General features: G+C 32.2%; 1 protein-coding gene across 1 annotated transcript in view; it reads right to left on the bottom strand.

Moving 5' to 3' along the window:
- Mycbp2 (MYC binding protein 2) overlaps positions 1–26,116 on the bottom strand; it is a 269,456-nt gene that overhangs the window by 119,803 nt on the left and 123,537 nt on the right. The window contains 15 exon segments of the mRNA XM_047552904.1: positions 295–520; positions 3,062–3,280; positions 3,958–4,058; positions 5,501–5,643; positions 7,839–8,017; positions 9,813–9,944; positions 10,328–10,534; positions 12,693–12,884; positions 16,209–16,430; positions 19,648–19,922; positions 20,426–20,474; positions 20,476–20,619; positions 22,929–23,025; positions 24,254–24,337; positions 25,701–25,835. Coding sequence (XP_047408860.1) covers positions 295–520; positions 3,062–3,280; positions 3,958–4,058; positions 5,501–5,643; positions 7,839–8,017; positions 9,813–9,944; positions 10,328–10,534; positions 12,693–12,884; positions 16,209–16,430; positions 19,648–19,922; positions 20,426–20,474; positions 20,476–20,619; positions 22,929–23,025; positions 24,254–24,337; positions 25,701–25,835 — 2,405 coding nt within the window.

The raw sequence follows: 26,116 nt of genomic DNA on the forward strand, positions 1-26,116 counted from the left end.
GGAGTCCTTAATTCTGAAAATTTAGCATTTACTGAGAAATAAAAGATTTAATCTTCTTTCTCTATTCTTTGGTCCCAACTATACAGAGACCCACTCTTCAATATTAACTCTGCTCCAAAACTCAGATCCTAGTATGCCCCTTACCCAGGGTATCTTATTTATTCCTCTACTACAATTCACAAAATCTGAAACAATTTCCTTTAAAAATTAAATAAACTTTTTAATAGTGTGCCCTTACTATATGTACATACATACATATATTTTATCTTATAAAACAGAAGAGAAGAAACTTACCTGGCAATACTAAAACCATAGTAGGCCACCCAGAGGATCCAGAAAATTTCTTTAATTCTATCCATGAATTAAGATTTTCATGAACAGATGTCAATTTTGGTCCATATCCTGAATTCTGAATGGTTCTAACAGGAATCAACAAACGGAGGACATCTTCTGACTGTGCAGTACCACACTGAGGGTCAAATTCGATTGTCATCCACCTGACACATTCTGGGAATGCCACCTGGCAATAGGCAAGAAGACATGAATACACACACACACACACACACACACACACACACACACAACCTCTGCCTCTGTATATGTGTGTGAGAGTATGTTTTCACTTTTGCTAAATGAAAGAACAGAAGGACAAACTATAAAATTTAAAAAAAATATTATCTATGATAGAAAAGGAAGAAAATGAATGAAGAGGACAGAAATAAAAGTTAGATCTGTTTTATGTAATTATGTAATTATTTCAACATTTATAAAACAAAATATAAATTTAAAAGCAATTACTAAAAATCTAAAATAAAACAAATTATCCAGAAGGTATATCCAATTAATACATAATCACACACAGAGAGATTATTCTAACTTACTTTAGAAAACAGTAATTGATCATTCGAATTTACTTTAAAACATAGTAATTTGACATTTTATTATGATGTAATCAATAGACAACATATCTACCCTACCCACCTAGCCACATATACACTCACAAATGAATAATTATTTTCTAATTTAATATTCCCAGTGTCATTGAGAATATAAATTCTAGATGTATGAGAAAGGAGATTCAGGTGTCCCCCTGGTTCTTATTTTCTTTTTTTTCGGTACTGGGGATTGAACTCAGGGATGCTTAACTACTGACTCACATCCCCAGCCCTTTTTAATATTTTATTTAGAGACAGGGAATTGCTGAGTTGCTCAAGGCCTCCCTAAGTTGCTGAGGCGGACTCTGAACTTTTCGATCTTCCTGTCTCAGTCTCCCAAGCTGCTGGGATTATGGGTGTGCATTACTGCACTGATGGTCCTTATTTTCAATTATGTGTAAAAGGAACTAAAAAAAATGGCTGGTTCCAGATCTGAGGAAGGAACATCTTATACCAGAGAGCAAGGAAATGAGGAATAGCTATAAAGAGTGTGTTTATGGAACTCAAGAGGATAAAGTGAAGAGGACCTCACCCACCAAAGACACATGGCCCAGTTTCTGCAATTAACAAAATTTGAAAGAAAGAGAGAGAAGAAGGGATCTATAGATGAAAAGGCTTTTAAAACTGAAAGAGACTTAAAACCTGTAATCCCAGCGACTCAGGAGGCTGAGGCAGAAGGATCGAAAGAATAGAGCCAGCCTCAGCAACAGTAAGGCACTAAGCAACTCAGTGAGACCCTGTATCTAAATAAAATACAAAATGGGACTGGGGATGTGGCTCAGTGGTTGAGTACCCCTGAGTTCAATCCCTGGTATCTGCCCCCCACACACAAAAAAATAGAGGCTTAAAAGATTTAACCAACTATAATGTATGCATCTTATCTGTATTCTGATTTGAACTAAAATTCACATATCTTATTATTATTATTATTTATTTATTTTTTGTGGTGCTGGGGATCGAACCCAGGGCCTTTGCAAGGCAAGCACTCTACCAACTGAGCTATCTCCCCAGCCCGATATCTTATTATATTAAGGAATTATTTACTTTTTAAGTGTGATAATATTATGGTTATTTTTATTTTTTTTTATTCCAATTAGTTATACATGACAATAGAATGCATTTGACACATCATACATAAATGGAGTTAACTTCTCATTCTTCTGGTTACTCACAATGTAGAGTTATACTGGTCATGTAATCATATATGCACATAGGGTAATAATGTATAATTCATTCTACTATCATTCCTATCCCCATATCACCCCCCATTCACTCCCCTCTAATTATTATAACCAGAACTTTTAAATGTCCTAAGATATTAGAGATGTCTTAGAAAATATACTCAAGCAAATATCATGAATGTGCTTTAAAGTAATGAGACTGTTGAACCTGGGAGATGGATAGATCAGGTACAACATATTATCTTGCTTATTTTTAGACATTTAATATTCTCTCTCTCTCTCTCTCTCTTTTTTTTTTTTTTTTTTTTTGTGGTGCCAGGGATTGAACCCAGGGCCTTGTGAATACAAGGCAAGCACTCTACCATCTGGGCTATGTCCTCAACCTTAATAAATATTCTCTACAATAAAAAACTGAAAATTTTATAAGAACACAAAATGTTTACTTATAATTAAAATCAATGAAATGAATGACATTAATTTACATACTGTAATTTGAAAAACAAAGAAAAAGAATTTTTAATATAATGACATATAATGACATTAAATTTATAAATGTTTTGCAGTATTTTTTTTTTTTTTAATACTAAGCATGGTTGACTTCTTAAATCCTACATTGTGTGTATAAATTTTCAGAGCTGAGGCTGTGATACAAATAATGTGAATTCAAAAACTGATTTGCATGCATTTTTACAATATACAGCATGGGAGTTTAGAATTACATACTAAATTACAGTTTTAAGATTTGAGAATCATTCTCATAAACCTGTATTCTTTAGGGTAAAAATTCTGTATATTTGATAGTATCTACCTGTAATTCTTCTATACTCATATACTATAAAAGAGGTTACATTTCTGAAAACAAGTGAAGCATTCTTTAAGATACCATTATAGAATCTCAAATCAAGTTTTACAATTGATTATTTCCAGAAATCAGGGCCTACCTACCTTGTAGTGCATCACACAGGCAGGCTTATATGGGTGCTCACTCTCTATGACAGCATAGTGATTAGAGGTTGTACAAGCTGAGAGACCTTGTTCAGGCTGGTTTCCTGTGGTGCTATCTGTTGACTGATTGGGATTGAAAGCAGGGGGTGCATACTTCTGATTCAAAATAGCAACTGAGGGAAGCAATTGTTGGACAAGGCCAAAGACTTCTACAGCCACCTAGTAAATATATATAAAACAAAAGATTAGATGATAAATGTGAAAATAGTTTTTAAATTATGTATTACTATAATTGTTGGTTACCCTTATTAGTAACAATTTCCATCAAGAGTTTGTACTAAGTTTTTGTTCACTGAGACATTTTTTTTATGGATAAAAGATTTCTCTCATGTTATTAACAACTAAAAACCTAGTCTGTATTTTTAAACACTTTTGTTTTGTGCGATCTACAGAAAATGAGGTTATGATTAATATTTCATTATGCCAAAGAATCAATAATTTACAGTTTATTCCATGTCTTGAATATTTCTGTACTTTAAAACACTTCTATCCTTTTCCATCATTATGATTCAAGATGATGAAGATATGGTATCAAGCTCATATTTTAAAAATCTGTTATCTTAAGTCTTTCCTTCTATGTCATAATTCTAAAACATAAAATTTCCCATTCCCAAATTCTTCAAATGTAAAGTCAATATGTAAGCACACTAATCCAGTAAACAATACTACGAACTGAGAGGTTTAACTAATAACTTCTCCCACTTAACACATCAATTTCTGCCTATGACCTATAACCCAGGTGCCTCAAGGATTAAAGTATCTTTAAAGAAAAGATACAAAGTCTAAAAAATGTTACTTTAAAAAAAAATTCAAAGTTATAGAATTAAGTTACACACCTTGGGAATAGCAGCAGCTACTGGTCCTATGTAGGCTATAATAAGGGGAAGCAGCATGGAAAACAGACTGGAAGAGCTAAGCAGTTCTGGAATGTCATCAGCTAAAAAAGGCATTAAAACTATAGTTAGAAGGTAGTTTCATTGCACTATATACATGTTGTACTAACCTATATTCTATTCTCTTGAACAAAGTTGTGGTTAACATTAACTGTTTATAAAGGACCTGGTACAAGTCTAAGTTTTACCTCCACATTTCATCTCAATTAATCCTCACAATAAAATGTTTTTATTATTCCTATTGTTTTTTTAGAAGGGGAAATCAAGGCACATAGTGCTTAAGTATCTTACATAAAATACTTTGTGCATTGAGTATATGTATCAGTACAATGATACATAGGATTAGAAATTTGGATAACAGAGCCATGATTTTAAAACTACTACTCTGGTACCAAGCAAGACTATTAGTGATGTTAGGAAAATAATCTGTAAACTAGGATAGTAACTCTCATTTCCTCATTGGATGCTGTAAAGATTAAATAATTTAATATATGTAAAACACTTAAAACAATGCCTGCACATATAAAGTACTCTAAAAATGTTTGCTGTTGTTAAGCTATACCGTCTTCTATGTTTCCAAAGAAAATTCTGTGCTGGTGACATTTTAGTCATTTATCCATGAAAATGTTGGTGGAAAGATAAATTGAGTCTAGATTGTAATGACACTTGTAAGTCAATTATTCTCCCAAATGCTGGTTTCTAGATTTGCTGCTTCATCAAAATAGACTGGGTATTTATTTAAAAAGTTTCTTAGTCTAGCCTAAATTCCTGGGAATGGACAAAATATTCCTCACTTTTAGCAAGATTCTCAGGACACTCTGATGTGCAACTAGGCTTAGGAATGAATGTTATAGTAATAGAGGAAGAAGGTAACAATTTATTTTTATAATGGTAACTATTGCCAGTAGAAGGGTTGATTAGATAACTAGATACAGAAAGTGGGAAAGGTGGCGGAAGAGTATTATGGTACTATCCATCCATGAAAAGGAGGCAGGCCATGCACGTGCACCACGGCAGCCTGAAATAAGCAGTGGGAGAACAGAAAAGAGGAATGAATACAAACTGGAGGGGTTTCCAGTGAAAGAACTCATAGATCTTAATTTAGACAAGTGAATCCAAGGAGATGGATAGGGTATCCAAACATTTGGGTGAATGGTGACACATTACTGAAGAAAAGACATATAGGAAGAAAAAGCTTTCTGACTACTAAAAAAAGAATAAAGGCAATACCCAATTTTAATCAAGATAGAATTCTTCTCTTACTAAGGAAATAAAAATGCCAGATAATTGCTTCTGAACATTGTTAAAAAATCTGCATTAGTGTACAGACAGCACGGCTGATCCAAAATTTGTGTATGTATAGGTCTATAATTAATAAATCACTTAGGGATTCTATAGGATGGTTCCTCTTCAGTATCTCCATGCAAAGTTAGAGAACAAAGAATCTAAAATATAACCATAAAGAAAAGAAAAAGGATAGTCTTACCATCTACAGCAAGAGCTCTGTGCAAGAGGTCCTTGGCAGCTCGAACAACAGTGCTTACCACAGAGAGAGCTCTACTACAGTTTTTATCTTCTTCATTGGCTTTACTCAGAAGTTGAGATTGTAAATCCCCATCAAATTCACTCCTGTGACATGAGTAAATAAGAGAGTATTCTACAATGGTAGGTAAAACATGATCTAACTTTAGAAATCATATACAAACCATAGTCTTTCATTCAATTTACATTTAAAAAGTTAAAGTTAAAACAGTAAATATGTAATCATATAGTTCCAGGAAGTAATAAGAACTTTGGAGAAAAACAAAACAAAACAAAAAATCCATGCAAAGATCTGTGGAAAACTGTCAGGACAAAGACAACAAAACTGAGTTTAAAGAACAGAGTGAAGACAAGTATTGCTGGAATGAAAGGGAGAAGAACGAAGGATGTCTGGGGATGGGAGTGCAGAGGAAAACAGAAGTCAGATTTGTATGTCACAATAACAACTAACTTCATGATTCATACTGGTATGGGAACAGGAGGCCACACTGTACTTTGAGAAAGGGCGGCGTACAGTATGACTTATGGTTTTATTATATCACTGGCTGCACCAAGGAGAAGTGACTGTAGGTGGGCAATGGAGAAAGGAGGGAGACTCATAGAGAGGATATTACAATTTTACAGACAGAGCGGTGATTTGCACTAGGTTGCTAATCATAGTAGTGGTAGAAAAGGTCAGATGAGGACATTTTAAAGTGTGGGATTTGTTGATGAATCAGATATAAAGTAAGAGGGTAATGGAGACATCAAGAATGATAAGGTGTGTGGCTATAACTGTGGAAGCGAGAGGGGTACTATGGATCTGTTAAAACTAAGATGTCTATTAGTCAACTGTACAAAGCATTCTCAAAGAGGATGTGTAGTGGTTCAAGAATATGACATCTGGAATATGATTTCCTTCCTATAAATCTCTGTACCATAACTGATTACAAGTGATTTGGGTAACACATTTAACACTCAGTGCCTCAGTTCCCTCTTCTGTACAAGTGTGTACCTCACGACTACCTAAGACAAGATAGGTAAAGCACTGGAGCACAGCCTGGCCCTCAGTTTAAGTATTCAATACATATGAATCAGCATCATCTCCACTGGGGGTCATCTGAAGGAAGATATCAGAGACTTGAATATTCAGTCTAGGGCTCAGAGAAGATACCAAAGCTAGAGAGATTACTCTGGTAGTCATCAGAGTAGAACAATGTTTAAGTTCAAGAGACTTTAATCTTTTTTAACTTAAATTATTAAAGGTTAGAGTACTTAAAGCTTGCTTATAAATATGAAAATATCCAGAAGTTTGAAGAGTAGATGTTATTAATGGTTCTCTAGCTTTCTGAAATATAAAACTGTCTTTGTGTGCATGTTACAGCTTTCAATCTATGGCTGAGAAAGAAAATAATGAACTATTTATTATAGTGCTTATGTAACAAAAAAAGTTGTTCATAATTGGGATAAAAAGACTAGAAAGTGTGTATATTTCAGCAATAACACTGTACTACACAGTTATTTACTGCCTACTGTCTTGTCTCAATGACATATGAATAAAGGAAGGAGAAAATCTTCAAGGAAACTATTTTATACTAACAGCCTAGGAGGTGTCCCCAGCTGGTTTATGAAGGAAAGAGAGGAAGCATCAAGCCTATGCAACTTTAGTGATGTAGTCAAGTTAAAGACAAATGTGGTCAATAGTACCCACTATTACCTAAGACTCCATCTAAGTTACTAAAAGAAAAATTCATTGAAGTATTCTTAACCCAAAGGTTATTATTATTCTTTACTTTTCACTGTTTTTGTAGAATGGTTTTTGCTGAAATAAAAGAAAATACCATTGTATATTCTAGAGCCCAAGAGGATACCCAGGGGAGGTATGAGATTTACAGACACTGAAATATTCTGTAGACTGATAACAGGATCAAGGCAACATCACTACCTGGGTTGAGTCAATCTGATCATTCATTTTAGCTACTCATAAAAATAAATAAATAAATTCTATTTAAATTTGAAACTTTGATTCCTGATGAAGTGTCCAACACATGTGTCCAATACACAAAAATTCAATGATATTAAAGAAATGATCAAAAACCCCATGTTTCAAAGCATTCACCATTATAGTAAATTTTGAATTTTTATCTTCAAATAAGACTTCTTTACATGAATTAGCACAAATATGTGTTAAGCAGATATTTTATATTTAATTTCAACTGTCCATTTATCATTTTTTACCTTGGCAGTATATTGTAAGTTATGCCACTTTAGAATATTTCCATTCCATCTATAGATACACCTACCTATAGTAGAGTATCTGTGGAATCTGTCCTCTGGTTTGGTTTGTGCCATTGCTACTCAAGCTGCACGTGCTGAATGTAAAGGTCACGCCATCAGGGCACTGTACTGTGGTCATTCCTCCATCTCCATTGGCCGTGCGGCTTCCATAGTTCCTCAAGCGCACAGCATATTTAACATTTTCCTTCACGATAAAGATGTAAAACATGTTTATGTTTATTCATTAAGTACAGAGATTATATAAAAAGAACTCTAGTAGTAAACAAGGCAAATATATTGAACTTCTTTATCATGTTTATAGATGATGTTACTGAATCAGTTTTTAATGAATCAGATATGATGATAGTTAACACTTATTGAATTCTTTGGAATAACAAGAATTGTCCTAATTACTTTGTGATTTAATTACATCAATCCTTAAAATGTCCTCATCAGCATTATTTTACAGATGAAGAATCTGAGGTACAGAGGATAAATGACTTGCCAAGTCACCCAACTAGTGACAGAACTAGGATTTGAAAACCAGTATCAGAGCTTGTTCTGCTCTTAAAATCACACTGTTAAAAATGTTAGCTCTTAGTAAAGGATTTTAAGAATATAAGCTAATGTTTTTCCTTACTAAGTTTAAATCTTGAAATAACTTTAAATGTGTGAAAAAATAAATGAGTCCATTATATTTTTATTTTGGGAGACATTCATTCAGAGACAAAAATAGGCAGACAGATGTGGAAAAATATCCCTAAGAAAATAACTGTTTAGAATATGATGCACTATACATTGAAAATGTGAGCTATAGAAACTCATACTGTGATTCATGAAATAAACTTCATAATAAAGGATATTTGGTTTTTCAGTATCCAAACATTTCCCCCCAGGTATTGGGGATTGAACCCAGTGGCACTCTACATCCTAGCTGCATTCCTGGCCCTTTCTATCTTTTATTTTGAGACAGGGTCTCATGAATTGCCCTGGCTGGCCTCAAACTTACAATCCTCCTGCCTCAGCCTCCAAAGTATCTTGGGATTGCAGGTGGGTACCACTGTGCCTAGTTCTAAACTGTTTTTGATGAAGGAACTGATGAACCTACTTAATCCAAAATTCTGTTCTAAAATGAATTTATTTCAGCTGAACTCAGAAATACTTCAGTGTTACTTGAACATAAAAAATTAATTGGCATAAGCTATTTTGCCAAATATTCATTTTTAGAAAAATTACATAAAGTGGTAACTTTAATAATTGACTGTTAATATATACCACAGTTTCTTTATCCATTCATCAACTGAAGGGGGGTTGGAAGGGAGGCAAGAATAGAAGAAGGAGAGACTGTATAGAGGGAAAAGAGGAGTGGGGGGAGGAAAAAATAACAATGAATCAAACACCATTACCCTATGTAAATGTATGATTACACAAATGGTATGACTCTACTTCATGTACAAACACAGAAACAAGTTGTACCCCATTTGTTTACAATAAAAAAAAATAATTAACTGTTAAGATCATTTGTGTTTTAAAGAAATTTTGGCACAGAGAAGAAGAGAGGAACTAATATTTATTTAGTTTTCATACTGTGCTAGACAGGGAAGCAAGTGCTTCATTTCCATTATTTAATTTAATCTGCATAACACTGCAATGCAGATATTATTATTCCCTCTTTACAGATCAGGCTCAAAATGGTAAAATGATGACTTGTTAGTATTGTTAAAGCTAATATGGAAGATCAGATATCTGAAGTTATGTTTGACTAAAATATACCTATTCTTCCTACTGAATCAGACTTTAACAGATATTATGCAAAAACAGAATACAGTAGAGTACAGTATCAGGAACAGTAGGGAACTTCATAAATATTTGAAGAATCACATGAAAGATATCTTAGGAAAAGAGCTACCTAACAAAGAAAATTCACAGAATACTTTTCACTATTTTAAACTAAATAATATTACCACTTTTTTACAACATAAACATATGGTTGAAATTACCTTTAAAGAAACAACTTTGTCAAGTCTGATTTCAGCTATGTCACTGGGTGAATCATCCGTTGTATAAGTTCCTTTGACTAATTCCAGAGATGTCCATCTGTGAGAATGAGTTGAATCTCCTGCATGCTCACTCTAATGAAGATATCAAAACAAAATCCATTAAACTGTATGAACATTTTTGATTTGTAATTAATTACTGCTTTAATTTAATGCAGTTAATTTTCTTGCATATAAAATTAGCCAAAAGCTTTCCCCCATATATAAAAACAAAAAAGTACTCAAGATTTGCAGAGGCTTAGAAATATATTAGTCTTCAATTCCACTTAAAATCTTTCCTTTCCAAAAGTTCAAAAAATGTGAGGCAGGAATACTCAAATAATCAGATAAAATCACTCTTTTGATTTAGTCTTATCCATAGTTGAGTGATCTACTAAACACTCAAAGGTCTGGGACCATCATATTAGGACAATGATAAGTCTTCATACACAGCCCAAAGCTATATGACTGATACTTACATCATCAACTAACACCTCCAATTCATATTCATGAATTCCACCTCCTCCATAGACAGAGAAACCAACCACGACAATTCCAGGTTTGTCTACTGAAAAACAGATTGCATCTGGGGACCCATTCCCAGTGTTCCAACTTCTTCCCTGACTTGTTTTTGTGAATCGGTTAGCACTGGCTTTTACAGAGTGAAGAGAATTAAGTCCATCAACCTGTGAACAGCACAAGTAATTACATCAGCAGTTAGAACCTGTGTGTTAATAATACACCTGTAACAAAGCTATCCAAAGGTTTGCAAAACAACCTATATATAATAAATAGATCCTCATTAAGAGTATGTTATATTAAGAAATTAACCCAAAATAAGGCAATATTTTATAATTCTAAAGACACAAATCAGTCACTTCAAAGTATTTTCATTTAGTCACATATTTCACTAAATGTCAGAACTACAATCCTATATGTCATCAGTCACAACGTATGAATAAAATCAAATTCTATATATCAGTAGTTTTCAAACTATACACATAGAACTCTAAGAATTCTAGAGATAGGCACACAAGGAAGAAGTGGATTAAAGTTTCTTTAAGCGAACCATTTCTCTTATCCATGACCTTCCAAGTGATACTTCATTTGAAGAAAATGGTCCATTTGCTAAATTTGAATACCACTAATGTATGCATGATATATACACAACCATTAATTTCAGACTTGTATTACAGAGGATCAGAGAACTTATTTTGATATGAAACTACTATTTTTATTTACAGAAACTTTCTAAGTTGGTCACAGAAACTTGAGCGATTGAGAGGGAACAGTTGAAGCTTATGATTTTATCAAGAGTCAGAAAATGCTCTGAGAGAGAAATGAAGGCATCTAAAGTAGAACCTTTGGGAACTCCTAGGGTTGTATATTAAGTACCCAGTGATTTTAGCATTTCATTAGAAATTTTGTTTTCATGAAAAAGGCAAGTACACATATGAGTTAAGGTTTGGAAGGGGGCATATGAATTATAGACTGTCCTATATCCTCCAGTGTGTACAAAAGTCTAGTACAAAATATTATAGGCTGAATATTTTAAAAAATTAAACATTTTCTGACAAGAGTGTCAATAACCTCCAAGGGCAAAGTCAAAAAGCAAACCAAGAAATATAGGAAATGTTTCCCAGGGTGAGATTCTAAAATTTGCTCAGGTCCACGTAATCAACCAGAAATTATAACTACTAGTCATTGTGAATCAGTGGCCAACGTAAACTGGATGATTTCCAGAATAGATTCTAAAATAAATATGAAAGTTAAAAAAAAAAAAAGCAAAGTCTAGAAATCATAAAAATCAAATAGAGAAAAGAAGTTCCTTGGAAAGAAATCTGAGAGCTGGGGTCACTGAACATACGTAGGTTATTAAACATTTCTTCGAGTAATATAAGGTATTTCACATTAAAACATGATTTCCAAAAACAATCTACAGTCTACATTTTTGGGGGAAAATAGAAAAATCAAATTTAGTCAAAATGTTCAGACATGTTACCAAACAGAGTAAGGCAGTGAAATGGAGGGAAGAAAAATGTCACCTTACAAAATGAAAAGGTGTTTAAAACTGTTTCAGTGATGTTCTCAAACATAATATTTCATACTTTTAAAACTTTGTGACAATGGCTGCACAAGGTGAATGTACTTAATGTCACTGAACTGTACCAAAATAATGATTAGACTGAAATTCTGAATTAGGAACATTTTACAATTTTAAAAACTGTGATATAAGTGAAACAAAAATAACTCTGATTTTCTATATTTATGTGGCTTGGGTCAAATGAGTGGGAAGAGCAAAGGTTTGACCTCTTTACCTTTTCAATACCATGTGTTCTTTTTCAGTAGACTGACTTCATAACAACACTCACCAGTAACGTGAACTATCTTTACTTTTATTGGGGCATGGAGCTGATGAGTTGTATAACAGGGCAGAGAAGAACCTAGTCTAAGAGGAAAATGTACACTTTATATTACTGTAACTTGTGTAAACTGATGAGGAAGAAGAAGCAGATAAAAGTAGATAAAAGGTATAAGAAAAGGCAAAAAAAAAAAAAAAAAAAAAAAAAAAAGCTGAGTTGGAAGGAAATTTTTTTACCAGCATAAGAATAAACTAGTTTTCATAAAATCAAAATATGTGAAAAAAGAAACTGGAAAATTTTTAAGTGTACTTTTTATTCAGTCTTAAAAACTATAACTTATACATGCAATGGTGTGAATCTACATTGTGTACAATCAGAGAAAAGAAAAGTTGTACCCCATTTGTATATAATGAATCAAAAAGCAGTCTGTTAAAATAAAAATAAATAAATAAATTAAAAATATATATGTATAACTTACTACCTCAGATCCCAGGGCTGATGCTGTCAGTTCACTGACAATACTGGCCAATAATCCACAAGTATTAGAGACCAGGTGGGAGGAGAAGAGTTCATTTTCTCTTCTCAGGCTGTTTCTGACTGGTAGTACAACAATAACAAGCATTTTCTCCAGAACTTCACGGAAGCTTGTCATCCCTGAGATATTCTCTTCACTCTATGATACATGAGAAGAGAAAGTGTCCAGGTTATTTTTTCAAATTTTGCTTTCCATGAATATTTGGTTGTGAAATTTTGTCATTCAACAAGACAACTGTAAAATGCAGACCTGAATCAAAGTTCATTTCTACAAATTTACCCAGTTGTATATGAAGCTTCTTTATCCACTCTTCATTTGAAAGGTCATTTTTGAATGACTAAAATCTATGTATCATAAAAACAACACATATTTACATAGTGTTTATGTTTTGTGAATGGAGGTAGATGATGGGGACTGAACACCGGGGCGCTCTACCACTGAGATAGAGTCTTGCTGCATTGGTAAGACTGGCCTGGAACTTGCAGTCCTCCTGCCTCAGCCTCCTGAACAGCTGGGATTACAGGTGTGTGTCACCATGCTAGGCTATGCTTGTGGTTTTTATTAGTTGAGAAATTTGTTTAATTTCTCAGTCACAGAGACAGAGAGAAAATTAGTCTTCCCATTTAAAACTTTTTATACAGGACAGAATTTCAATCATACATAATTATTTCTGGAATATATGAGGTAAAGCAACTCTACATCTGCGCCAATAAATATTCTAACAAAATTCTCTTGTCCATGCATGGAGTAGGCAGTTTCACAATTGTTACTATATTCAAATTCTGAAGGGAAATAAAATTCCAACTTTCACCAATAGAGAAATTGTAAGCAATCAGAATCCCATTAAAAATCAAATGAAAACATGGAAAAGTTTATTAATTTAGCTGATATGCAGCATGAAAATTATTTATGTTCTTTACCATCTTCTGTCTTCTAGCCCACACTAAACAGAAAGTGTAATGTTCAATTTCATCAGGAAGCCATAGTAACCAAAAACTCAGGGTGAAGAAGGGCACAGAGTTAAATCACTGTTCTCAAAACAATCAAATATGTAAAATGAATGTACTTTCAATCCATTTGGAAATTAGCTAACTTTTCAGTTAAAATCCTCATGACCATACTTTTAACTTCTTTCCTAATACAATCTTAGGCTGAACAAGAGTCAGATATAACCTTTTGTATTTGTTATTTCTATTAATATTTGAATAAAATCACCATAACACTTTGGTTCACTTCTAAACTAGTTATTAGGAATTTAAAATAGTCAACTCTTGATTTTTATTAAAACCATAATTCTTTTATTCCTTTTAGCTTTTCATTCTCCAGAAACTTCACTTTCTGGAAAATTTCAGAAAGTTAGATTTTGATAAAACTCAACACTCAATTGTACTCCATAATCCAGAATCCTGCTGTGTTTCACTGGAGTGGGGAGAGAATGGTGAGGGAGTGTATGGAGTGTGTTTATTTATGCCTATTTAGCATTTATTAGTAGTTGATGAGATTAATACAAGAAACTTGCCAAATAATAGCGTTAATAGTTTGTTAATATGATTTGTCAAAGGACCAAACTTTGCAAAGATAGCACTAATTTTTAAATATTTAATTTCTGGACACTGAACCTTTAGAAAAAAGTACTCTTATTTGTTAGTGGTGGCAAATACAGGCCGACACTAGCTTTCCAAAAGTTCTTTGGCAATTTGTAACAAACTAACATACTTTCCCTTGAATTAATAACTTTTCTACACTTAAAATATTTATACTGGGAAAATATAATCATGAATACATATGAAAATTTGGGCAATGACATTTCTAGGAGCATTATTTAAAATACTGTAATATTGGGAATATTTTAAGAGAGAGTGTGTGTGTGTGTGTGTGTATGATTGATTAATTATGCTATACTGAACTGGTAGAATGCTTTGTCCACAAAAAAGGCAGTGGAAGAATATATATTAACCAGGACATATATTCATAGATTATTATTAATGTAGACACATAAGTATAAAATTATTATTAATAATTACTACATGTAAGCAGTTTAAAAAATTTTACTGTATATATGAATTTTTAAAAATACTGTAACATTAAAGGGAATTACAAAATAAAACATCAGATTACCCATAACTTTATCACTCAAAATTTATTTTCATCCCTGAGCATACTCTTCATCATTGTATATATACATTTTTCCATTTTTTTATTCAAAATATTCTAAAAGATGTCTTGATATTAAAAGTAAACATACTGTTTTAATGGATGAAGCATACTCTATGAAGTTAATACACCCATTCAGCTATTTCACTTAGTGAAGAACATTTAAGGGTCTAATCATGGTTTCTAAATTTTATTTTTAGTAAAATACATACAGCTTTCATCTTCAAATTATTCCCTCAGTTTCCTATGAAAACGCTCATAACAAGTAATAGTGAAATGAAAATTTATCTTGTAGGTATCTGTGAGTTTAGAGAATCCCAATTCAAGGGCCATATTCATAGTTTCACTCCTGTCTCAACTAGTACTTAATAAAAATTCCAGTGAACAATAAATACACAATAAATATTTGCTAAACGACTGAAAGAAAAGGATTATTTAAACTAATTACATAATGCCACAGCAATGTATGAGGCTAGTATTTTTCTTCATAGTCTCACCAGCATAGGAAATTATAAGAGAATAATTTTTCTTAATTTCATATAAACACATTGATACCTTATTACTTTCATTTACATTAAATTATCAGTAAAGATAAAATTTTTCCCATACTGGCTCTTACATTTACTTTTAATATTTCTTCTGGTATCCTGCAAAGGTACTACATTAACTTCCTGCAACTTTTCTTCCCATTGTTGAAATTTTCTTCATACTTTTTCTGTTGCTTTAGTCAATAGAAAATTGTTACTGTACAATAATTAGGAAAACTTTTCTATATTCTATTTCTTGCTTCCCAAGTCCCTGGGTTACAGGTGTGTACCACTGCACCTGCACTTCTTTTTCTCACTTCTATTGATCAGTTCCCATCTGGAGAGTAAATATATAAGCATGTCTTTAAGATAATTTTTCTCTATAGCACTCTCAAGTAAAATAGAAGTAGTTAATTTTTTACTATTTTTGCCTATTATTTTACTCAGTTTATTTTTGGCACACTAAAATAATTTACAGAAGATGTCTTAAAAGTTCTTTATTTCCGTATCATTCTATCTTGGACTTTTTGAATATTACGTTAGAATAGAAAAGACTGTTTATGGTATTTAAAACTTTAAATGGTATAGCAAAAAACAAATATATAGTTATTCACTGCGTGATTCACTTTATAGGTAAATGAGAATTTTAAAAATTCAAATCTGGCTGTTGTTATGAAACATAATCGTTTGTTAAATGATCAGTTGGTAAATATATTTGCTAACACTGAAGACTAAGCAGTTTTATTACTTCATTATAAAAGAAATTTCAGAAAAGACCTACTTGGCTGAGTTTTTCCATATGTGCCACCAGAAGGGGAAAACGATGAACTAGTGTTGAGTCATTCTCTGTACTAACTTGTTTAACAATTGATCGCAGTAGTACTTCTCCATCATATGCAATAGGAAAAATAGAAGTCAGCTTAACAGAAGTGTGACACAAGGCTGACATAACAGCTGCAAGGAGACGGCTACTTGAGGTCTTGAAGTTTGCTTCTTGGATATCCTTTAAAACCAAAAATATACCCCTGCTAAGAAATACTGCATCAATATAAGTCACCTTATTGAATATATAAAAGAAAAATAAAATTTGAAATCAAACCAAAGTTTTCTATAAATCATTTAAATTGTTTTGTTATGGGATAATATCACAATCAATACCTTAAAATACACTTCTGAGTGTCCAATGAAGATGGAAAAATTATGATCAACAAAAACAAGCATCCAGTTCTCTAGTAAATGAAAGTTTATGTTTGTATGTTTCCACAGTGAATGTTCTGTTTAGCAATATTTTCAAGGGAGATGTCATAAAGGCCCCCAATTAGTATCTAAGACATTTTCTGATAAGCACTGAAACTGTTTTTTCTCAAATAATAAATGATATAAAATGTAATTCTATACTACTATAGTATCATTTCACTAAGGTCAGAAAATTATATTATCACATTTCATAGTTTATCCAAAAAATTAATAGTATACCTATAAAATTTTAAATCAAAATATTAAAAACTTATCCACATTGGATATCTTAATTCACAAAAAATTATATACATATTACTTAGCACATCAAATATTTGTGTTACAAAGTCAAGCATAATGCAAGGTCACATTCATAAGTTGAACCAATGCTTGCTAAACATTACCTGTTGAGCAGCAAAGGAAGAAAATAATCAGAGTGGTACGGTTGAGAGTGAGAAAGTAATTAAGTTACACACTAGTACAGACAATAATTCTGCTCCAGGAAATATGCTATCCACTATGTTACTACTTAAGTGGCCACATGGATCCAAAGTTGCCTGGGACACCCAGTGATGACAATGAATTGAGAGGGAGGTGAATCAAAGAGGTGGGGTAGGACTTCCAGTACAATGTTGAATAGGAAAGGTCAGAGAGCACTGTGCCTTCTTTCCAATCTTAGGGCAGCATTCAACATTTAACCATTAAGTTGAATGCCAGCTGTTGATTTTTTTATGATCTACAAAATGAGGAAGTTTCATTATATCCTAGTTTGCCAAGAAGTTTTCATCAATCAATGACTTAATTTTGCCAATTTTTTTTCCCTCTAACAATTGAGAGGATCATATAACTTGCTCTAGTTAGTTAAAATGATGAATTATATTGATTTTTGAATGGTAAATTTACCTAAGATAAAATTCATGATATATTTTAGGATTTGAATTAAAAAAATTTAAAGAAGTTCTATGTATTTCAGTGATACCTGTTTATAAATTTTTTGTTGTTCACAACAATCTTTGTTAGATTTTAATGTCAAGCAGGAGAAGACTAACTTCATAAAATCAGTTAGAAGGTGTTGTCCTATATATTTTCCAAAAGAATTTATAGACAATTGGCATCATTTCTTTCTAATTATCTAAAAGAATCCATGAATGACAACATCTGGGCCTGGAATTTATTTTATGAGAAAGTTTCTAAAAATGAATTAAACTTTTTAATGGATATAAGCAATTCAGATTTTTAATTTTTTTTTTTTTTTATTGTATCAGTTTTGGTTGTTAGCTTTTTAAAGGAAATTGTCAACTTCCTCTGAAGTTGTAAAATTTGCAAATATATCTATTACATTCTTATTATCACTTTAACATCAGTTGGATCTATAGTGATATTCCTTGTTTTATTCTTGATAATAGTAGTTATGTTTTTTTTGTTCTCTTTATCTTATCTCTCTCAACAGACTTGCTAGGTGTTTATCAATTTTTCTTTGAAAGAACCAAACAAACTCAGCTTCTTAATTTTCTCTTTCACTGAGTTCTCTCCTTAATGTTTTCTTCTTTCTTACTTGGAGTTTGATTTGCTTATCTTCAGGCAGGCTCCCCCACTGCACCCCACCCCCCTCCACCGCCCCATTTTTTTTTTTTACTGGGGATTGAACACAGTGGTGCTCAACCACTGAGCCATGTCCCCAGTCCTTTTGTTTACTATTTTATTTCACTAAGTTGTTTAGGGCCTTGCTAAGTTGCTGAGGTTGGTTTTGAACTTGCAATCCTCCTACCTCAGCCTCCCAGCCCACTGGGATTAGAGGTATGCACTAGCTCAATTCCTCAATTCCTTCCAGCCTTCTTAAGGTGGAATTTTTGACATTGGTTCTAAACATTTCTTCTTTGCTAGTATAAGCATTTAAAAGTATGTATTTGGGGCTGGGGTGGTGGCTCAGTGGTAGAGCACCTGCCTAACATGTGTGAGATACTGGGTTCAATTCTCAGCACTACAAATAAAATAAATGAATAAAATAAAGGTCTATCAACATCTAAAAACTTTTTTAAAAATATGTATTTCTCTGAGCAATGCATTAGCTATATCTCACAAATTCTGATGTTAGATTTCATCTTTCACTGTTCAGTATTTTAAAGTTTCATCTATTATTTCTTCTTTTACCACTGGTTACTTAAAGTATTGTGAAAATTTTCCAAATATTGGTACTTTACTCAATAGCTTTTGCTATGGATTTCTAATTTAATTCGTTGTGATCTGAAAGCACATTCTTTATACTTCTAATCTTTTTCTAACTTACTCAACTTATTTTATGCCCTAATACATGATCTATCTGACTTGGTAAATATTTCATGTGTTCTTGAAAAGAAAATGCATTCTGCAGTTGCATATTCTAGTTTATAAATGTCAACCAGATCAAGGTAGTTGATAGCATTGTTCCAATCTTCTGTATCTCTTGATTTTTTTTGTTTAGTTTTTCTGTTAATTACTGAAAGAGGACCTCTGAGGTTTCCAACTCCCAAGTGAATTTGTCTATTTCTTGTAGTTCTGTCAGGTTTTTGTCCCTTGTATTTGGAAACTGTGATTTGGTGCATAAATATCTATGAAGGTTATGGTTTCCTCAAGAATGAGCGAATAATGTAAGCATGTCTGTTTACACAAGGCTTCTCTCCTTCCTATTCTTGCAGAGGTGGATGTGGCAGGGTCACTATCTGTTGCTGCCTTCTCACAACTCTCACTACTGCTCTATTACCCTTACACACATTGTCATCAACAGATCCCAATAGTAAATCAGTAGGTACACAAATGTATCAACTAGAAGATGATAAACAGGAAACAAGTTTTTAAACTTGTATTATGTAAGTCATAGATACCAAATTGCTTTCTAATTTACCTTTTAAAAAGTTAAAAAGATGGAAGTAACTGCAATTTATTTTCTGGAAGCATACTAAATAATGTATCATATTTTCAACTATGATTTTACAAACTTAAATTACCTGATCCAAACAATTCAAGAGATCACAAAGGCAAGCCCACTGTAATGCAGGAGTTGGGTAGAAAGAATGAAAACAGGCAGTAAAAGTATTATGACACTCCTGGAGGACAGCCTCTAGAAGACTCAGTGGTTGACTGAGATATCCTTGAGGATCATTATCCAACTTCACCATGCAGTGGTCAACTCCTTCTGATAAAATTTTTCTTAATAAAGTTCTGGTTTTTCCAATACACTCTGCTAACTTGCTAGTTTCTTCCACAACGGCTTTTCCTGTTGCTGTAAGGGGAAAAAAGTAAATTACTAATTAATACTACTAATTAAATACTAATTATGCAAATACTAAGTAGGCATTAAAATAATCAATAATTCCATAATTAACTATATAGCTAAAAATCCACCATAACCCAGAAATTAAATAATTTAGAGATTGAGTGTGGTTCAAAATCATTCCCTTAAAAAATTTAAATGGAAAAAAAACTGATTTTGATATTTAAGTTGAAAACATTTGTTGAGAAAGTACTTCCATTGCACAAATATGCATAAAATAATACTTTTATCAGAGTATTTAATCTTAGCCCATGATAGCTTTTATTATCAGAATGGTATGAAATCTATTTTATTTTTATAAGCAAATACACAAGTGTCATAGTAAGCTAACAGTTTCCCTCATTTTTAGAGCAGCAGTTCGAGATCTTTAACCTATGGTAATAGTTACAAGAATCATCTCTCAAGGTATTAACATGTTTTCTCCCTAAAGTCATTTAAAAAATACATCATACCTGACACTGGGTAAATTTCACAGGTATAGACACGCAATAACCTCAGACAAACAGGTACCCACAAAGCGCAGTCTCTCTAAATCTAGAAGTGTAGCTGTGAACTGGAATCCTTTTAATCCTCTAAGTTCTTCAACTCCTAAGACTAAGGTGGTCCAACTCCAATGAAGAATACTCAGCAAAGACTCAAAACATTCCTAATCCAGAATATGAAAAACATACAACAATATGAGACCAGAGGTTGAATCAAACCAGAAGATAATGACACCGTAACTTCAAAACCTCTTTATCTTGAACTTTTTTACTAAGTTTGTCAGCCCAAGTATAGATGCTCTTATAGTTCACTTACTAAATTACCGCTAAGAGTATCTTTGAAATTTGAAAAAAAAAAAAAAAGTAAAGCAGGCATTTAAAAACAATTCTTCAGTATTTAATATTTAAAAAAAGTATATTCTTGAGATCCCCTGCTCCCAACCTATACAGTTATACAAAACAAGAGGAAAATGATGTATAAATACATGTTTACTTGTAAGGAAAATTAAACTCTATATAGCTACTGTATAAAAAAAAAACTAACAATACAAATGTTTTGGTATTGGGCACCAATGATAGTATCAAATAGCTTATTCTATGTCTGTATATTAAAATTTATGACACACAACTACAGGCAATTCTTGACTAACAGAAGAAAAAGTTGACTAGAAAATACTAAACAAATTGTTATTTGGATTTTTAAAAATTCTAGAATATGGTTTAGGGTGAACTTTCCCTGCAGTTCTGGCAGGTCTACAGGTTTCTCATGCTTACATGATGAAAGGGAGTGCTTACTTCCCTATCCTACCAAATCCCAGACAAGGGGCAAATGATACCAAAAAGAAGAGTTGATGGTTTACAATATAAAGAAATGTCTGAACAAATTTCTTATTCCATAAAGATAACAACTTTCTTATTCCATAAGATAACCATAAGAATAAGTATTACAATTAGCTGTGACCACAAACTCATTGAGATATAAAGATTACAAGCATAGAAAAAAGATTACTTAAAAATACAACAAAGATCCTTATATGAATCAAAATATACCAAACTCAGCTTATACTAAAAGTAGGCAAAGAAACCATGGAGTCACATGCTTATAGAGATTATTTCAAAGCATAATCTCTAAAATTGTCACAGCTTTTTGGATCAAAGATATATCAAAATTCAAATGGGTACATTTCCATAGAAACATGGACATAAGCACATCAGGAACCAGAGATTCATGTATGGATTCTACGAAGAAAATATAAGTGTCAAAAAATAAGAATTTTTTTTCTGATATGAATAGGCTTCAACAAATTACAATACAACCATTCATTGAATACTATGTAAACAGAAAATAGAGAACAATGAAATATATTTAAAAAGAAACTGTCCATGCTTTATACTATGAAAATTTTTAAAAGGAAGATGAAAACTGGAAGTATCATAACAAATGAAAAAAAATGGTCCAAAGCATACTATATACACACAACTAATTTAAGTTTTTGTGTATATAAAAGTCGGCTGGGGCAGAGGGTGTGGTTCAGTGGTCGAGCACTTGCCTACCATGAACAAAGCTCAATGACTGGCATTATAAAAACAAAAATAAACAAAAACAAGGTCTGGAAGAATATATATGAAAACGTAAGTAGCAGAAGTAGGTATATATGGTGATAACAAGGAAGTGGGAACAAACTTTTTACTTTTTAGTGTAGTTTTATCCCTTCTATACCTCATTCCTATAAAGCCCATGTATTAATTGAGGTTTAAATTTAAAAAGGGTAAAAACATTCTTCCTGAGCATTTTATCAACAGAAAAACTTTGAACTACATTAATAAATCATTCACACAGTTCCTTACAGATCAAAAAGCATTTTATATACCTTATTTATTATGAATTCACAATAATGGTATGATGTAATTTATTTATAAATAACTTGCACAAGAATCCTCAATTAACAGATGAAAGAGCAAGAAATTAACTCAGACTTTCTGAGTGGACACATGATCTCTGAATTGCATCAAGTGACTTTCCATTCTGCCATGGTAACCCCAAGAGCACAGTGCAACTTTAAATGTAGAATGGGGATGGTCAAGCAATTTGACAGAGATCCTACTTGGACAAGCAAATCTTCTACTTAGTTTCTCAAGTATTAAAGTAATGCTTTCTGGGTCAGCACTATCTTTAACTTTCTCTTCATCTTCTAATTCCTTCACATATGCATTCAGACATGACTTAATATAAAAACTATCATTTATTTCAGAAATGGGAAGGCCACATCAACTGGGCATCACAGGTGACATCTCCATTATTCCACTTAAAGTATATATTATTTTTGGCCTAGAATATAAATGCTAATACAGAAGCATATCTGAGTTCATAAAGCTATACTGAGATAAATTCCTAGAAGACAGCAGATAAATACTAAATGTCAAAATTAAACAATGCTAAATAGAAAAGTTGAAATTTTAAAAAATGGCTTACCACTGAGACAGTTCTTGCAAAAGATCTCTTCAAAATGTGTACAGGTTCACTGGTTTGTTGTTTGCCTTTTGAAGCACTGCCATCACTGGTTGGAAGTCTGAAGGTAACAGATACGCATAAAGTGATGTTGAAAAATCCAATGGCAACACATAGTTTTGCAGTAGTGAAATGATTAAATTATACATTTAATATTTTCGGGGGGAAGCAGGTTAAAAAGTCAATAGGGAGCTTTTTGGAAACACTTTCCAACACTTAAAAGTTTTTAGGATACCAGACACTTTCTTTAAATTCTACCTGGGTAAGACTACGTACGATATAGAGGCTTTCTCCTCTTAGTAGAGAACATATGTAACTAAAGTTCTGCAACAACACTACTACTTAATGCTATTATCAAAAAGTTATTCAACCAATAGTAGCTAGGAAGAGTTCAACACAACTTGTTATGTTCATAAAGCTACATGTTACAAACAATGACTATAACAGATTGCATTTAAAAACAATTCTGTAGTACCTAAAAGTGCAAACAACAAACAAACAAACAGAAAACATTCTTCTTGGGAAAAATGAGGTTTGTAACATTCATGTTCTTTAAGCAATTATTTGGAAGGAAGATATGGGAGGAAGAGAATTCCTGTTCTAGAGGCATTTCTTCTGAGTTTTTATTACATAAAGTAAGAATGATGACATTTTTAGTGAGGGTTACATCCATTTCAATTTTTTATTCTAATACTGCAGTAATATAGAAATATACAAATGCATAGATATATGCCTCCAAACATCTGAATAACCACACATTAATTAAAATTCTTATATGTTAAAAATGTCACACAAAAATTTTGTTATTTAATATTTCAATTAAAGGTGGAAATTTATCAACTGTAAGGGATTTTCCAACTCCTTTCACCACAAGATATGTAAGAAACATAACACTAAGGTAAACTGATCAAGCCTACATCTAAAGTACTCTACCCCACAACCAATTACATTTCTTTAAAACCAATTTGGATGAAATTGGTAAAAATAAAGACAAATTTTAAAAATAAGTTATGAAAATATGATTACAGGCATAATACTATCAATTTGAATCTTTTTACGTAAAGTTTAAAATTAAGTCTGATACATAAATGTTTAAAAATATGCAAATAAATAACTGTTTTTGTTAAATCAGCTACATTTTCACCAGCGTATTATAATTTCTAAGATGCTTCAATAATTTTCCTTTATCTTGCCACATATTTTATAATGATTCTACTTCAGTATAGCAAATGAATAAACCACATTAATATGCTAAATAAATATAATACAAGTATAAATATGCTAAATACCTGTATAATAATTGAGGTATCTGACCAGCATTAACATCTGTACCATTATTTGATTTCTTTGAACTCTTAAACTGGAAAACAACCCTAGGAAGAGAAAAAATAATGATGCCTAAAACAACATGATCTAAGATTCATTAAAGGAACTAAGAAATTAATAATCATGCTTTCAAATCTTATATTAGTGAAAATTATTCATTTCTTACAGAAAAAATAAAACCATAAGTACTGTCCTGATTTTAACTATGACTGAATCAGCAAAATGAAGGAACTGAACCTAATTAGGAACTCTAAGTAAATAGGTGTCCTGTTCAGTCCTAGTCCTCCACTTCAGCTTTCAGGACAATAGTATACTAACAAAAAATTTCCACTTACAAACATATAAAATTTATTTGACTAGATGCATTATAGGCTTTGCCTTAAAGTTCCAAAATATTCCAAGTTTGACTGAGCTGTATATGGAAATGAAACAGTCCAGGGTCGAAACTTTCTCCTCAGTTCTAGCACACAATCTTAGCGTAAGTTGAAAGGGATATATACAACAGATTTAATTTTCCTACAGCAGGCTCCTTGAATATTCAGCAACATAGAGTTCACTTAATAAATCAGTCTGGATTTTGTTTTTTGTCAGCTCTGATTTTGAGTTGAACTAAACTGAAATATACCAATACATAATTGTACCTATTTATTTCAAATAGTTTATGCTAAGTATAATAAGGAATAACTGAATTCTCTTACAAATGATAGTTATTCCTAACTCATGAATCAGAGTAAGAGTATGAAAATGCTGGATTTAGAGTCAACAGATTTCAGGTCCAGATTTGGCTGTGCCACATAATAACCACAGAACTCCAAGTAAATCATTTCCCTTTTTGTTTCTCTAGTCCCCTCAGTACAAAATAATCACTGCTTCACAAATTACTGAGTGTACCAAATGAGATAATATATATGCAAATGTTTTATAAACTAAAAACCAATATATAAAGTTACTTTTAAAAGAAAAAATTTGCCTATATTTCATAAAACAATACCATCTCATACCACAGAAGCTTTGCGATTTATAGTGTTTACATATGCACTGTTGAGTTTAATTGCAAATAAGTTTCTTTTTTATGGTTCCAAACTCCTCAATATCCTTGTCAACCTCCTCTATATAATTTCTAATTTAGTAACAAAACTTTCAAGCAATTTAATACTCCTCATAAATACATACATATGCTGTCTTACAAGAGCAAAGAACAGTAGTCTTAGTATTTTCCTGTTCCGTCTAGAGTTAATTTGGTATATATGGTTACTGGCATATGATGTTACAAAAACTTAATTTTAGCAGTTATATTATGATCTAATCACATGAAGCTTTTTATCCTGCTGAAAGTCCTCTGAGTTTTTGAAAGAATATTTCCCAGATGAAAATGAGAATTGTTTGGCAAGACTTCAATATTCTGCTTACCCATCATCTGTTGTAATAGATGCTTGTCCATGAGAACCACAGTCACTGCTGGGTCCTGATACTCGAGCCCATGCTACATACCACCATCCTGCTTGCAGGAGAACTGGTTCATCAAACATCATTGCGTATTTTTCTCTGAGAAAGATTAGTGAGTCAAAGACAATGCCTTTGCACTTCTCTGTCACATATATTTATTTTTTAAATCCTTTATACTCAAGTCATAAAATAATCATATTTTAGGATTTTTGTCAGACAGCATTAAAAACCCTCCCTATGCAAAGTCTAGACATGACCATAAATGAGTTAACAGTTACTTGTGTTATGCGGATAGATCTCCTCTTCTTGGATTCTACAACATGCTTATAAAACTTTTAAGACAAACATTTTGCAGAAAATGAAAATCTGAACTTTAGTTT

The sequence above is a fragment of the Sciurus carolinensis genome, chromosome 5, assembly GCF_902686445.1.
Source record: "Sciurus carolinensis chromosome 5, mSciCar1.2, whole genome shotgun sequence".
Classification (NCBI taxonomy): Eukaryota; Metazoa; Chordata; class Mammalia; order Rodentia; family Sciuridae; genus Sciurus; species Sciurus carolinensis.